At 37.3% G+C, this 14994-nt stretch overlaps 2 protein-coding genes and 1 pseudogene across 2 annotated transcripts; 2 read left to right on the top strand and 1 right to left on the bottom strand.

The window, feature by feature from the left end:
- The first annotated feature begins 402 nt into the window (after nt 1-402).
- LOC142526880 (uncharacterized) lies at nt 403-4179 on the top strand (annotated as a pseudogene).
- A 514-nt stretch (nt 4180-4693) lies between these two features.
- LOC142526881 (aspartate aminotransferase, cytoplasmic-like) lies at nt 4694-9747 on the top strand. Its single transcript, XM_075631528.1, has 12 exons — nt 4694-4960; nt 5144-5215; nt 5293-5354; nt 5427-5510; nt 6163-6262; nt 6369-6489; nt 6921-7084; nt 7201-7338; nt 8031-8152; nt 8334-8428; nt 8979-9099; nt 9488-9747. Exons 1-12 carry the CDS (start codon nt 4769-4771, stop codon nt 9570-9572), a joined length of 1356 nt encoding a protein of 451 aa, XP_075487643.1. The 5' UTR covers nt 4694-4768; the 3' UTR covers nt 9573-9747.
- A 410-nt stretch (nt 9748-10157) lies between these two features.
- LOC142526879 (protein ROLLING AND ERECT LEAF 2-like) lies at nt 10158-14031 on the bottom strand. Its single transcript, XM_075631527.1, has 4 exons — nt 12631-14031; nt 12055-12233; nt 11386-11609; nt 10158-11084 (listed from the first exon to the last, which is right to left on the bottom strand). The coding sequence occupies exons 1-4, from the start codon at nt 13601-13603 to the stop codon at nt 10295-10297; spliced, it is 2166 nt and encodes a 721-aa protein (XP_075487642.1). The 5' UTR covers nt 13604-14031; the 3' UTR covers nt 10158-10294.
- Between the last annotated feature and the right edge of the window lie 963 nt (nt 14032-14994).

Genomic DNA, 14994 nt, shown 5'->3' with positions numbered 1-14994 from the left:
CGTAGGAGCAGTTTATGTTTCACTAAGATGTAGTCACGAGTTGTACTTTTTTCTTCCAATTCATATATTACATACATGCAAATAAATATATACATACATATATATATATATATATATATAATTTCATCTTTTTGAACAGAAAGCGATACACATTCCCAAAAATTATTTCTCTCCATTATTAAAAAAAAAAACTCTTTATTTCCGTTGAAAGGACTATGGTATCTGAAATCAATCGAAATTTACATACACCGTGTAAAATATCTGAGATAAATGAAGTCATCGAATCAATGAAATTCGACAAAACTCAGTTTTGAAACAGAAAATCATTTCTTCTTCAAAAACAGAAAATCATCAATATATGTTATATCGAATTGATTTAAAAAAATTAATAAACTAGATATGTACTGTTAAAGCTTAAAAAGAAACAAGAGTTTGGGCAGACGCTAATACGGCTCGGATAATCTTCATCAACAATGGCTGGAGCAACGTCATACGAGCAATCCGACTCCGCCGCACTCGGATACGACCCCAACTATGTACCCGATTCGGTGAAGTCTTTCGTGGTTCATATGTACCGCCACATAAGGGAGAAGAACGTCTACGAGATCCACCAGATGTACGATAATTCCTTTCAGAGCATCAGCGACCGCTTCTTCAAGGATTCTCCTTGGCCTTCCGTTGATGCCGTCGCTCCCTATGTTGATAACGATCATGTCTTTTGCTTGCTGTATCGCGAGATGTGGTTTCGCCATTTGTACGCTAGGCTTTCGCCTACGCTCAAGCAGCGTATTGATTCCTGGGATAACTACTGCAGCCTCTTTCAGGTTTGAGAAATTCATGTTTTATTGATATGTTCTTTTTCAGGAATTATTTATCATTTTGTGCTGCTGTCTTGTTTATAATACTTTCATTCAGTTTTGCAAGCGCCACCTTTACTTCTCCTCGAGGGCTTGTAAATAATTGAGGACGATCGGATGAGATGATTGAGATTTGGCTGTGATGATACTCATGCATAAGTCGCTAAGGATAAGCTGCTGCAGTGTGATTCTTTTTGGTTAGTGAGGGGGTTTTTGTTTGACTTACAGTGTCAGGTGCACTGTGAAGCCTTAATAGATAATTTTCAATCGATTTTTTTTAAGAAATGTGGATTGGCTGAGTCCACATTGATTATGGAGTATGAATCGATGGTGAAATGAGCCTCGATTTTCAGCAGTGTAGGCCTTTTGTGTTAACTGATTTTGACTTATTTTATTATAATTATAATAATTAAAACTGGAAGTATGTATTTGTCATTGTTTGCAGGTTGTGTTGCATGGAGTAGTGAATATGCAACTGCCAAATCAGTGGTTGTGGGACATGGTGGATGAATTCGTGTACCAGTTTCAGTCGTTTTGTCAATATCGCGCCAAGATGGAGAACAAGACCGAGCAAGAGATTTCACTTCTGAGACAACATGATCAGGTTTGTTGAAGTAGACGATTATGTATTTGGGCAGTGTCTGTGTCTGTATGTGAAAGTTTTCCTGAAAAGGTAATACTTTTAACAGATTTTTTTGTTCGATCATTGAAAGAAACGTGGACCTAATTAAACTAATTATAAGAAATGAATCTTTTATGTTCTTGTTCTGGTTGTCTATGCATAACATTTAATCCACCTAGGATCCTGAGAAAACCATCTCTTAGTGTTGTTTCATGTTTTGCCTCTTAGGCTTGGAATGTTTATGGCATCCTCAATTATTTACAAGCCCTCGAGGAGAAGTCTATGATCATTCAAATACTGGAGCAGGAGAAGCAAGGGCTTGAACAGTTTACTGCTACTGATGGATATGACTACGGTGGTGGTAGTAATGTCTTGAAGGTGTTGGGGTATTTTAGTATGATAGGTCTACTTAGAGTTCATTGTTTACTGGGTGATTATCATACCGGCTTGAAGCGTGTACTTCCGATTGACATAAGTCAACAAGAGGCGTGTACACCAGTGTAATTGGAAGCCACATAGCTGCTATATATCATTATGGATTTGTAAATCTTATGCTACGAAGGTTGGTTTCTCTGTATTCACCTCTATGCATCTAGCTTTGTGATGATATTGGTTCCCAATAAATTTTAATTAATGATTCTGACGCAGAACTAGTTTAACTAGTTTTAATTTTTCAGATTTTATTTGCATTAGAAGTAGTAATTTAATACATTAGGAGACTTGGCATTTCAATCGTGTTAGGACTAGTATGTTTTAATGAGGACTCGTAACGTGTATTAGATTAGGACTAGGATTAGTATTCTATATAATTTAGTTACTTGTATTCAAACATTCGGGTTCAGCATTAATAATATTTCAGATTCCTATTGTTTTTTCTCTCAATTATCTGCACCAGTTTCTTAATATTTCATCCTATCAGATAGTTATTGATTGTTTGCCAGATTTCTATCTATTTGTTTCATTATCTGGAGTCATATTGTTGAATTCTCTCATCTCTGTAATCCATCCTAATACATACCCCATTCAATTCATAACAGATATGTGGAGGCAATTCGAGAGTTCAATAAAATACTTATTTACATTTTCAAGACTAAGCAATATCACCAAAAATCTCCTTAGTATGATCAGATTTTGAAGAAGAACGAGCAGATGTATGCCTTGCTTGCCATTTCACTTTCTCTTTGCCCTCTGGTTAAGCTTGTCGAGGAGACCGTGAACTCCCAATTGCGGGAGAAGTACGGTGAGAAAATGTCAAGGATGCAGAGGGTTGATGATGAGGGATTTGCTCTATATGATGAGCTCTTCTCTTATGCATGCCCAAAGTTCATTACTCCCTCTGCTCCGAGCTATGAGGATCCTCTAGTTAATTACAACCAGGTTTGGGATCTTCTTCTAAATATACTCTACTCAAGTGGTTTTTACTAATCTGGCATGACGGCTGTTTTCCTATTTTTCTTTAATCAACACCTTTTTATTGCCTTTACATTGCTTCTGGCCCCGTGCACTACTTGTAATATTCTTTTTGTTTTTCTTTGGCCCAGAAATTCTCTATTGTTAAATGCTTTGTGTGCCTCAATTCCTCTACTTAATCACGTTCAGAAATGTTTTTGTAGTTTTGTATCACCGTCATTATCGCATTATTTTTAATTAAAGTATCTCAAGAATTGTGCCTCTTTTATGCTGGCTGTTGAATATTTGACGGTAATTGATGGTGATACGTGCTTCAATTTTTTCAGGATGCTTATAGGCTACAGTTGAAGTTATTTCTTTATGAAGTGAAGCAGCAACAGCTATTGTCAGGGGTCCGAACTTTCTTGAAAGTGTACTCCACAATATCCCTTGGAAAACTCGCAACTTACATGGATGTAGATGAACCTACTTTAAGGTCAGATTCTGCATTTACCAATTGAAGTTCCCTACTTTTCATCCATGCGTTATGCTGACCTTATTCTAATTTGAAATATGTATATTGGATCATGCAACTTTAACTATTATTACAATTTTAAAAGTGCCACAATGCAAATTTGTCCAAAAAATTGATGGTTTCTAGCAAGTGGTCTGAAGATTAGACTAGTTATACTTATTAACCAGTTTTGCTATGTTTATCCACAGGACAATCTTAATCACGTACAAGCACAAAACTCATCCTGTAGATTCCGATGGAAAAGTTATTTCCAATGCTGATGTGGATTTCTACATCGATGATGTGAGTTTTTGGAAATTTTCTTCACGTCCTAATTCATTTGGGAATGCTGTAGTATGTTTTTTGCTTCCATGATTTCTAATTTTTCAAGTGGTGAGTTTGTAATATTTAGAACATCTGCCTTATTTATTCCTCAATTTCAGGACATGGTTCATATTGTTGAATCCAAACCTGCAAAGCGCTATGGAGATTACTTCATGCGACAAGTTGTCAAGGCACGCTGTGATCCGAACGTCACAAATATTGTCCAATTTTCTTTACATTTACGTCCCCGTGATTTAATCTGTTATTTTTGTTTTTTTCCCCTGCAGCTTGAAGGGTTGATGAATGATGTTGACAGGATAAAACTGGAGTGAGCGTTCTATGTTTAGTTCTAGTGCGATTTTGTGGATGTATTGTCTGGTAGAAATTCATTTGGATATGTGTCATCATTGTTTGAGAAGCGTGAAATTTGATCATCTTATCTATTCCTCAACCGACGTAATTTTTGAATAGTCACACTTTAAATGAAGGAGGGAAGACGTGCCGTACCGGACTGGCCACCTCGTTTCTTATCCTTCAATGAATTGGGTGATCAACCGTAATAACTACATAAAATAGAATTAGAATCTGGACAATTATCATGACAAAAATATCATGGACATATATTAAAAATATAAAATATCATATTATAGTTAAAAAAAATTAAATCATATCGTATTTTATTCCACATATTAATATTTATTTTGTTATATGATATGATGTTAGCTAAATTTATTCACAAAAACTTATGTGAAACGGTCTCATGTATCAATTTTGTGAGATAAATATTCTATTTAAGTGAACCATGAATAAATATTATTTTTATGTCAAAAGTATTATTTTTATTATAAATATGCGTAAGATTGACTCGTATTATGCGTATTACAAGAGACATACTCAGTCGTATTTGCGAAAATTGAAAATAATTTAAGATATTAAATAAATAGTGGCACGTCACGGAGAGATTTGTTTACATTTATGGTGAAGCCGAGTCAGTTTGCATGCGCGCCTGGCGTAATTTAGCACAAAGGAAAAGGCATAATATTCGTCTTTTTGATTAGTATCATGCACAAGGGCAACATTGCACCATCATCACCCGCGGATCGGAGGCTGACTACTTTGGCTAGACATCTCGAAAGCTCTACTATGGACTCCGCCAACCAATCCATCGACGTTTCGCCGACTTCTGGATTCTCCGGCGGTCAGAATTCTGTCTTTCACCACGTTGTTCAAGCTCCCGAAGATCCTATTCTCGGAGTAACTCTCTATGTTTTGGAAATCTGCATGATCTGTTCGATTCTTTACAATAATAATTATAATTATTATTATTTTAAATTATCAATGATTGATGTTTTAAGATGTTGATCAGATCTGATAGCATGTTACGAATACTTTGTTCCACTCAGTTTTAAACTTTCTTGACCAATTTTGATTATAAAGGTGACTGTTGCGTACAATAAAGACCCTAGCCCGGTGAAATTGAATTTGGGAGTCGGTGCATATCGGACAGAGGTGAATTGCTCGGTCTTCAATGATATATAAATACTGATTTCATTAGTGCGGATCTTAACTTGATCGTGTAACCACAGGAAGGAAAACCTCTTGTTTTGAATGTTGTTAGAAAAGCAGAGCAAATGCTAGTCAATGACAGGTATATGTCGTAGTTTTGTGTTTGGAGATTTCAGGATTGTTGAATGCGGTGATAAATTCAATTCTGACGCAGCTCTCGTGTAAAGGAGTATCTCCCCATTGTTGGATTAGCAGATTTCAACAAACTGAGTGCAAAGCTCATTCTTGGTTCTGACAGGTAATCTGTGTATTAAACTCTGCAATGACTGTCTGCTTGTTTATCCATGAAGGCTTCAAAGTTTGATTCAACCAGGTTTGACGATAATAATAGAGCCTTGGTTTCTTTTACTAGCACTTTTGTAGCCTATGGTAGCATTGAGTGGTTTTTTTGTAAACAATACCGTCGAATAGAAATACCATATCTACTTTCATTCTTCTCGTGAATCCTAGATGTTATGTTGAATGCATAATTACGTCAAAACGACACACTTTGTCAACTGATTTTTTCCCTTTAGGTATCACATTTTATCTTTTACTAGCTCTCATGGAAATGCGGTGTCTCTCCGAAGAAATAACATCTATAGATTAATGCAAGAGGAATGTTAACAATATAAATGCCCTTCATTTGTTGTCTTATCACCGGATTTATTCCATTCGTGTTGCTTTGCCCAACTCCTGTTCAGTCCATAGCTTCTTGCTCCAATCTGGCTTGCTTAAACTTGATGTTGGCCACTCTTATCCTTCATTGTATCATGATACTTGTTCTTTCTAGTTGTGAGCTGAGCCTTATTGTCCACTGATAGCTTTCTGTCCTTGCTTGGGTTTCCTTCTGTTTTGACTTGTAAAATAGTAGATCTTTGTGAATCACTTCTTTGTGTTCTTGCAAGTAGTCCTGCTATTCGAGAAAACAGGGTCACAACTGTTCAGTGCTTATCTGGTACTGGCTCGCTGAGGGTTGGTGGTGAATTTTTGGCACGGCACTATCATCAAGTGAGTTTAAATCCTTTAGGTTTAGCTCTACTTAAACCTTTCTCTCCTCTTTACTTGTGGCAATATGGATTTAGTCATCATTTAGCCATTGCCCACGTGTTTGCAGCGTACCATGTATATTCCAGTGCCAACATGGGGAAACCACCCCAAAGTTTTTGGTTTGGCCGGATTATCTGTAAAGACTTATCGCTACTATGATCCTGCAACTCGTGGACTTGATTTCCAAGGTTTGAAAATATTCTCTTATAATTAAATGTACTGCTTTTGCACTTTGGGATCGAGTTTTGGCTGCCATATTTTACTTTGCGTCCTTGCTTTGTGGAAGACTATCATCTGTTAAACTGATATTTACCCTGCAGTGTATCTACTAAGTGTGGCTCCTGTTCAGTAACACAAAACCTGCATTAAAATGTGTCAAATAAACTTTTTGTTGCAGTGATTTTTAGTTGAATACTGCCTCGGATAGTGTTCTAGGTAGTGAGTTTCAATGAATACATGGCCATATATCTCCGTTTTTTAACCTTAAACTGTAGCATCATTTGTTTACTGTTTCATTGACTTAGAAATGCATATGCTCATAAATGCTTTACCACATGGATCTCTTGTTTGTTTGGATGATATCTAAGGACTAAGATATGTAGGTTTGTGAAAATGACAGGCTTGGAGGAAGACCTTGGATCGGCTCCTTCCGGATCCATTGTGCTTCTGCATGCATGTGCTCATAATCCAACAGGGGTTGATCCTACTACCCAACAGTGGGAGCAGATTAGAAAGTTGATGAGATCAAAGGCATTGCTGCCTTTCTTTGATAGTGCTTATCAGGTGATTGAACTGTCATGCATGGAATTTGAAATTATGTTTATAGTATCTAAATTTGAGTCAGACTGCTCTGTAGTATCAATTCGCACAGTGCATTAATTTAAATTTCTTTGCTTTAGGGTTTTGCAAGCGGAAACTTGGATTCAGATGCTCAGTCTGTTCGGATGTTTGTAGCAGATGGGGGTGAATGTCTTGTGGCTCAAAGTTATGCTAAAAACTTGGGCCTCTATGGGGAGCGTGTTGGTGCCCTAAGCATTGTAAGTTCGAAAGACAATGAATGACATCGGTAACAGATTTTATTTAGTTGTGATCACACACTTTATTGAATATTTTAACATTAAAAAATGTGTCATATGCGGTCTTCCCCAATCTTCTTGTTGCTAGTGATTTTAAAAGTCCATACTAATCAAAGAAAGAGGCAAATGACTTGATTTTTCTCACGTAATCATCTGACAATGGCACCATTCAAATGTTAACTTTGTGAGAACTGATCAATTCATTCTCACTATGTTCGACAGCATCTCCATTTTATTCAAGTATTACTGGAAAAACACTGATCTCCTTTGTCTGTGAGAAACCTATTTTTTGAGGTTGCTCTTTTATGCTGCTAATGTGTCCTTGATTGATGCTGAATATTGTATTGCGACATGAAATTAATAAAGTATAGTAAGGATTCATTTCATCCTCAGCGTTGTCTGTTTTTCATTTTTTTTTAAATATCTGTTTGCAATTAGTACTGATGCATGTATAAGATGTTCAAGAAAATTCAACACTGGAGTGGAGTGGAGAAAATAGTCCAAAATTAGCATTTCTAGGAGGCTTCAAGCACCAATATCTGTGTAGGTTCATAATATAAACTAAACAATTAGCACTATATCTGCATATTCGAGGTGGTCAAGTATAGTAAACATGAGTGCGGAGGGATTATCATTCCAGAAAATTTTTCCAGGTTTGCAGAACTGCGGATGTGGCAGGTAGGGTGGAGTCTCAATTGAAGCTGGTGATCAGGCCAATGTATTCAAACCCACCCATTCATGGCGCATCAATTGTGGGAACGATCCTCAAGGACAGGTATGAAATGTTGTGGTTTACTGTTGTAACATATGCGATGCACCACAAATGTTTTGAGCCCTTGGGTATTTAAATGGAATTATACATATTTCACATGATATGAAAAGAATGTCAAAAAATAAATGTACCTGGACCGTGGATGTATTTACTAACATAAGGTCACTGATTTACGAACCTGCAGCTCTATGTTTCAAGAGTGGACAAATGAGCTGAAAGCGATGGCTGATCGTATTATTAGCATGCGCCACCAGCTTCTAGATGCTTTACATGCTAGAGGTATTTAAGATTTAATTCTTTGTGCTTTTTTTATCTTTTCTCCTCACAGGAGCCCCCACACTTGTTATCAGTTGCACTTCCCATCTTTTACTGTGTCTGAGACTTTCTGAATGTGTGGACAACTATATGGCAATTGATAGCACCCGCAAACCATCACATTTAGAAATGCATGCCTATTTTGGATTCTTTCTGTCATTATATGATTCTATTATGTCAAATCTTGTGAGTAGAGCCAATCACTTATGGTATCTATGGCATAAGTCTCCCTTTTCTAAATTTGTAGCTGTAACGTCTATTTTATGACAAGGAAAATTAGATGATTGTGATATTCGGCTTCGCTTTCATGTGGCTTTTAACCTCCCATTACAATCACCAAATCAACCCAGGCTTTCTGCTAGGAAAAATGCTAATTATATAGTTATTGAAGAGGATAAAAGTCTAAATATTGCTTCTCTTTGCGTATTGGTGGTTCACCAATTGCACTATTTCTCATATTTAGAAGATGTTTTGTATTGATATTAATTTGGCACGTTCCATCTCATGCTGGCAGATACACCTGGTGACTGGAGTCACATTATCAAGCAAATTGGGATGTTTACATTCACTGGACTTAATTCAGAGCAAGTAGCCTTCATGAGAAAAGAATACCACATATACATGACATCCGATGGGTAAAAATTATTTATTGGATATTTCCGGCTACTCGATATTGTATTCTGCTACCCTGTCTAACCCCCCCAATCACACACACAGCATTTCTAATCCAGTGTTACTCCCTGCACTGTCCATACCTCTAGATTCTCACGGGACGTGTCTGGTAAACATTTATAGTGTAGTGGAGGACCCCAGGAGCATTGTGTAACATGATAAAATTCTGTTTAAAATCGGTGCTCGTCATTGACTATGTCATGTATCTGTTTGCGAAGTGTCCTGAGGTTCGCTGTATTCTCCCTCTCAATGAAAATCCAGTATAACCAACATAATAAATTCTTATACGATACGACGCATCTGTGAAACTCGGTGCGTCAGGATAATCTATTAATCTTGTTACTTGTGCAGGCGAATTAGCATGGCTGGGCTGAGTACGAAGACCGTGCCACATCTTGCAGATGCAATGCATGCTGCAGTCACAAAAATGGGCTGACCGTATTACAACCTTTTCTTTATTGTTGTAGACTAATAAATTACATATTGGAAACAGATATTTTATATTATCCATATTCGCCATTCATATGAATGTGGTGGTTTGATATGTGCTCTGTACCCGTCAGTGGAGTTTGAATCTGTTGGAAATAGGAATATCATTAGACTTATCAAAACTTGAGTGGAGCTCAGATATGTTTTTAGGTTTAATCGTAGCTTAAATAATTATATTTCATAACTCGAGATGTTTAATATATTTATTAGTTTTTTTAAAAAATTCACTTAGATGAAGAATCGATCTTGAATATCTTGAACATATTATTCGAGTTATTTCTTAATAGAGAGAGATAAAGTTGAAACCAAATTAATTCAAGTTCCAATGCTCTGTGTGATTCTATTTCCTTGGCCTCGTTGATATTCTATAGGCAGGTTATGAACCGATACTATAAGCCGCAATTCTGTGAATCAACAATTAATTCACGAACCAAACTCACGCAGCGTACGTATAGGCGTGTGGTCCCAAGGAGAATTAGCTTTGTAAAAACTTAAAAAAAAATAAAAATCAATAGACTATGCTAGTTACAAGTTTGCACATTAAAAGACGATGAGCCTAAATACGCCACATAAATAAGTCTGCAATCAAAATACAATCCCAGTTACCATCAATGAAAGACAACAAAACTCCAAACTTAAATCTCCTACAAAAAGATCGCACAGGGATGATCATTTGACATGCTGAGACTCTGTAATCAATCTCAGTCTCTCATAAGCATCGTAGCATGCATGAGCATAGTCGTATAGGGCCCGAAAAAGGTCAGGTAACCTGATTTTCAAGCTCCCGACCGACTTTTCCCTCACTTGAAGACAGTGCTTTTGATGGTCTTCCATTTCATCTTCCATCTTCTTCTTCAAGCTTTCCACCACAAATTGCCTCTCAGAAACAGGGTCTTTTGCACCTGTTTCTATAGCTTTAACCGTGTCTTCCTCTGGCGGTGTCCTGCGTAGCATGTATTTTTGATGCCATTCATCGTAGGCTTGTTTTTTCCGATAATACTCTTTTCGAGTTTCTTCGTACTTGTCCTTAAGCTTCATTTCCTCCTCTTGGTGGATAAAGATGGTCTTTACAACTGCTGCAAAGGAGGAAATTGCATTTTTTGCAATTTCATCAGGGAGTTTTTCGAGGAGGTCCTGCCAGGCATGGAGTAGTGGTTGGATAGGAGGATTTTGAGTTCTAGGAGGCGATGAGATTTTTTCTTTCAAGCTACTCTCGATTGGTATGAGGTTTAACTTCAACCAGCTGTTGAGAGAACTGATGTATTGTCTTTGATTGGTTACGAGTTTTTCAAACTGTGAATGCCATTCGTCCACCACCGTTGAAAGCTGTTTGGTTCGCTCATGATGGTGCTTGCTTGTTTCAATGTGGACCCCAGAAACATCGAGGAATTTGAGATCTGTAACAATCTTGAGCTGACTATCATGATGTGAGCACATGGATTCCCACATATTTGTCATCCTTCAACATTTAAAAGATTATTGATTTTAAGAAAATAGGTAATATACATCTCAACAGAACAAAATCTCACGGTTTTGTATCATAAAACGGCCTAAACTAGTCCAAATAGTTAATTATTTGGGGGAAAAACATGAAAAATAAAAACCAAAGGAAAATATCAGCCAAGAACACATGATCCAGCACAGCAAACTAAAATCCCATAGAAATACTACTTGTTTATTAAAAAGTGAGCTATATAGGCAACAAGAAATTGAATCAGAAATATGAATTCAAAAGTATAAGAGAAGATGAAGGAACTTACCCACGAATAAGACTGATGAGCTTTGGATGCAACTGTTTGTCGCGAATATCATTCACTTCAGAGACAGTTGAATCCAAGGATTGCATGTCGACTATGTAACGAGTGTGCAAATGGCTGACAGCGGCTTTTGCTTTCTCGAGTTGTTCAGAACTAGCTTTCCGTTTTTTCAGTTTGTTCAGAACAGCAACTTTACGCTGATACTCGAGTTTTATAAGCTCACCAGCCTATCAGCGGATAGGAAAAATAAATCACAAGTGGTATCTCAATTCACAAAATATGCAGTTAACACTCACAGCAGAACAACATATAAACAACCCGGAGCTTGCATTCATCATAAGGATAAAAGAATTTGGACAGTTGGGGACTTGGGGTGACCTCAATGGATTTGGGAGGGTGAAACTTGCAATTTTAGAAAGATTTTACATAAAATTTAAACCTTTTCATCCAACAAAGGAGTGCATAACAAATAAAAGGGATATTTTTTTCATCCCTGGATAAAAAGCAAAAACACTTCTAGACATACAGTACTGAAAAAGAGATGCGAATTGATCAAGGCCTAAAGGTAGTTAAAGTTAACTTCAATTGTGACTAACTAATAAAAACAAAATGGAAATAAGAGAACATGGATGACAGTCAAATACATATAACGTCGGAGAGTTATCAATGCACCTTGACTTCTTCATAGAGCTTTTTCTCCCATGCGAGCAATTTATCTAAAACAGTGGCATGTGTCTCATAATCTTCAGCATCGACATTATCCTTTGTTCCTTCACTACTATTGTCCGCACCTTTGAAAGATTTATTCCATGTTATAACTTGCATGACTCTCGCAGCATGGTCAATGTGCCCTGAAAGATAAGAGTGACAATATCTGTCAACTTCAAGACAGTAAAATCTGATCATTATATCATGCCACGACTAAACGAAGATATTCTTCACAAATCTTAACAAGTCGTTCAAATTCAACAGAGACTTGACAACATGGTATTTGTTTTTTAATAGCTTTAAACTACATTCAAGTTACAAAGGTTTAAGTTTTCACAAATCCAAGTGTTTGGGTTCATGATTCAAGCTAAGGCCTTCAATAAAGGTAACTCGAATTTTTCGAACAAGTCTCCCCTGTGTGTATGGTTCAAGCATCAAACTGCCTCTGTGAATAAATAAAATCGATCCAGGTATATTATAATTGAACATAACTAATAACAAGCAAGAATTGGAGCCAATGTTACGAAATTCTATTATCACCTCGATTGTCTGCAAAATTTGAATGATAATGCAATCGGGTGGCCTCCAACATCTTCGATACCTCCTGTGCACTTTGAGAAGCCTTGAGGAAATGGTCATCAATATCACTCAAAACTTTCAGCAAATCCACACTGTTGGTATTTCCCACCAACTTTCCAACACCTAATCCAACTTTATTAATTGCCGGTGGCGCTGTTTTTGAGTGCAAAAAGTGCTTCTCCATTGCCACACTTACCGGTGTCTCGTCCGGTGTCTTGAACTCTTCAATCCTCTCAGATCCCACTTGCTTTTCCGGAGTCTTGAACTCCACCGTTCCTCCAATACTATTGAAATTGATATTTCCGCTGTGGTCGCCACTTCTCTCTTCCATATAACCTCGCTCTTCATCTTCAACCTCATCCAATGGTTGTTGAGGCATATTGTCCATAAAGAAATAATCCCAAGCCATGCCTTTAATCTCCGGCGGAGTCATTTGATGGGGAGTTCTCGTCGGAGTTTCCGATCCCACCTCCACGACCTCTTTCTTCGTCCTACGAAACCTTCCTTTGTCTTCTTCCTCCTCTTCTTCTTCATAAATATCACTCTCATCAATGGAAATCCCCTTCTTCTTCTCCATCTGTGACACCACAGCTGGCATAGTAACAGAACGCTGAAGGGGCGTGATGGGTGAAAAGCTTGGAAGGGGCGGAGGAGGGGGAGGAAGGGTTGATTCCACCGGAGGAGGGGGTGGTGGCGGAGGATTGTCGGAGGAGGAGGGCTCCTGTTGCACCACAGCCTCCGGACGAGGTGGCGGCACCTCTCCTTGGGCATAATCGCTCAAGGCGGCACCAGTATCTTTAAGGGACACAGAGAAACCAGAATGAGCTGAAGCGAAAGCAGTTCTCAAGACCACGGCTTCTTTCATCAAATTTCTCCTCTCTTTGCACCTCGAAACAGACTCCTCATTGTCGATTTTCGACTGAGCACATCCCATTTCTTCCTCCCTCTGTCTAATCCAAGCTCAAAACAAATAGGGTATCGCGGGATTTAATTTCGCTCATACAAGATAAGTATACTCTCACATGACCACAAACAAAAAGCACAAATCACACAGAAGCGGTCATTTCTTCGCGTAAAGATTGAATCTTTCTTGATTATTCCACCAAGGGTAGGAGGATTTAGTAAATGGGACTGAAGCAAAGCACTAAAAAATGAAAGCAAAAAAACACCTCTATAAATCCTAGGAAACTCCGACCATATTTTGCAAGAGATACATTCGCTCCGAATTTACAATTATTTTCTTCCTTTTGAGAAAGGGTGGATGAAGAAATGATGAATGCTGAGGAGGAAAGGAGAAACAGACAAAATGTCACGCAGAGAGAGAGAAAGAGAGAGTTTTCTGCGGTTTCATTCACCCAGTTACGTACAATTCCTACTGATTTGATTTGGGGAACCACTTAAATTCAGAAAAATCGCGTTTTTTAAGTTTTTCGAAAAAGGAGGGAGCAACGGTCACATTTTTCGAGGTGGAACGGCGTCGTTCTGATCGTTTGAGGGACAATTTGCTTCAACGAACGAGTTCAAAATTTCTCCATACTAACCTAATTTAAATCTATTTTTAGGTTCTCCAATATTTATCCAGATTTCATAGTTTTATTTTTTAAAAATCTTAAGTCTCTACGTTGCATTATCAAAGTATCTTTATCGATTAACTGATCTCAATCGACTGAGTGGGCTGTTAACGAAAACTGATTATTAAATTTTTATTTACAATGAAAAATTTAATAATCAGTTTGTTAAAAGTTGTAAACACTCTCTAAGTCTATCGAAGATTGTTATATCAATGGATTTTAGATTTTTCACTCAAATTCTTATATTCTTGCTTGGATTATCAATAATTATTGATATCGAGATTTTATAATGGTTTGGTAAATAGTTTTTATCACATTTTTTATTTTGCGTTATCAATTTTCTCGATTAAATCGATAGATTGATATATTAATTGATTTTAGATGTATTTCTATAAGAATTCTACACTATTGCTTGGATGACCAATAATTACTGAAATTTTACTATTTTTTAGACCAAAATTTTACAATTCATCGCGCCTCATTTGATTCATGGGTAGATCATTATTCAGGATATATCTTCATAGCACAAAGAAAATTATCGTTTAATTTATCTAATATTAACATAAGCTAACTTTACTATATGATATTCACGAAAAATTTAGGGTCCGATTCTAGCGAGTGTCACTAGCCCTGACGCAGGTTTCAAAATGGTCCCGAGCCTGAAATCACGAATAAGACCGTTAGAAGGGGGCCAGGAGGGTGTCCTGGCGTAGCCCCTCCGACGCCCAAGTCATAGACTGAGAATATAAGTGAA

Source organism: Primulina tabacum, chromosome 15 (assembly GCF_025594145.1).
Source record: "Primulina tabacum isolate GXHZ01 chromosome 15, ASM2559414v2, whole genome shotgun sequence".
NCBI classification, from domain to species: domain Eukaryota; kingdom Viridiplantae; phylum Streptophyta; class Magnoliopsida; order Lamiales; family Gesneriaceae; genus Primulina; species Primulina tabacum.
This window is presented reverse-complemented; position numbering and strand designations above follow the sequence as displayed.

Coding starts and splice junctions, on each gene's coding strand:
- LOC142526881 (XM_075631528.1), top strand. CDS start 4,769: ATGCACAAGGGCAACATTGCACCATCATCACCCGCGGATCGGAGGCTG. Junction 7,339..8,030: donor GTGTTGGTGCCCTAAGCATT/GTAAGTTCGAAA, acceptor AAATTTTTCCAG/GTTTGCAGAACTGCGGATGT. Junction 9,100..9,487: donor ATATACATGACATCCGATGG/GTAAAAATTATT, acceptor TTACTTGTGCAG/GCGAATTAGCATGGCTGGGC.
- LOC142526879 (XM_075631527.1), bottom strand. CDS start 13,603: ATGGGATGTGCTCAGTCGAAAATCGACAATGAGGAGTCTGTTTCGAGG. Junction 12,234..12,630: donor AAATTTTGCAGACAATCGAG/GTGATAATAGAA, acceptor CTTATCTTTCAG/GGCACATTGACCATGCTGCG. Junction 11,085..11,385: donor CTCATCAGTCTTATTCGTGG/GTAAGTTCCTTC, acceptor TAAATGTTGAAG/GATGACAAATATGTGGGAAT.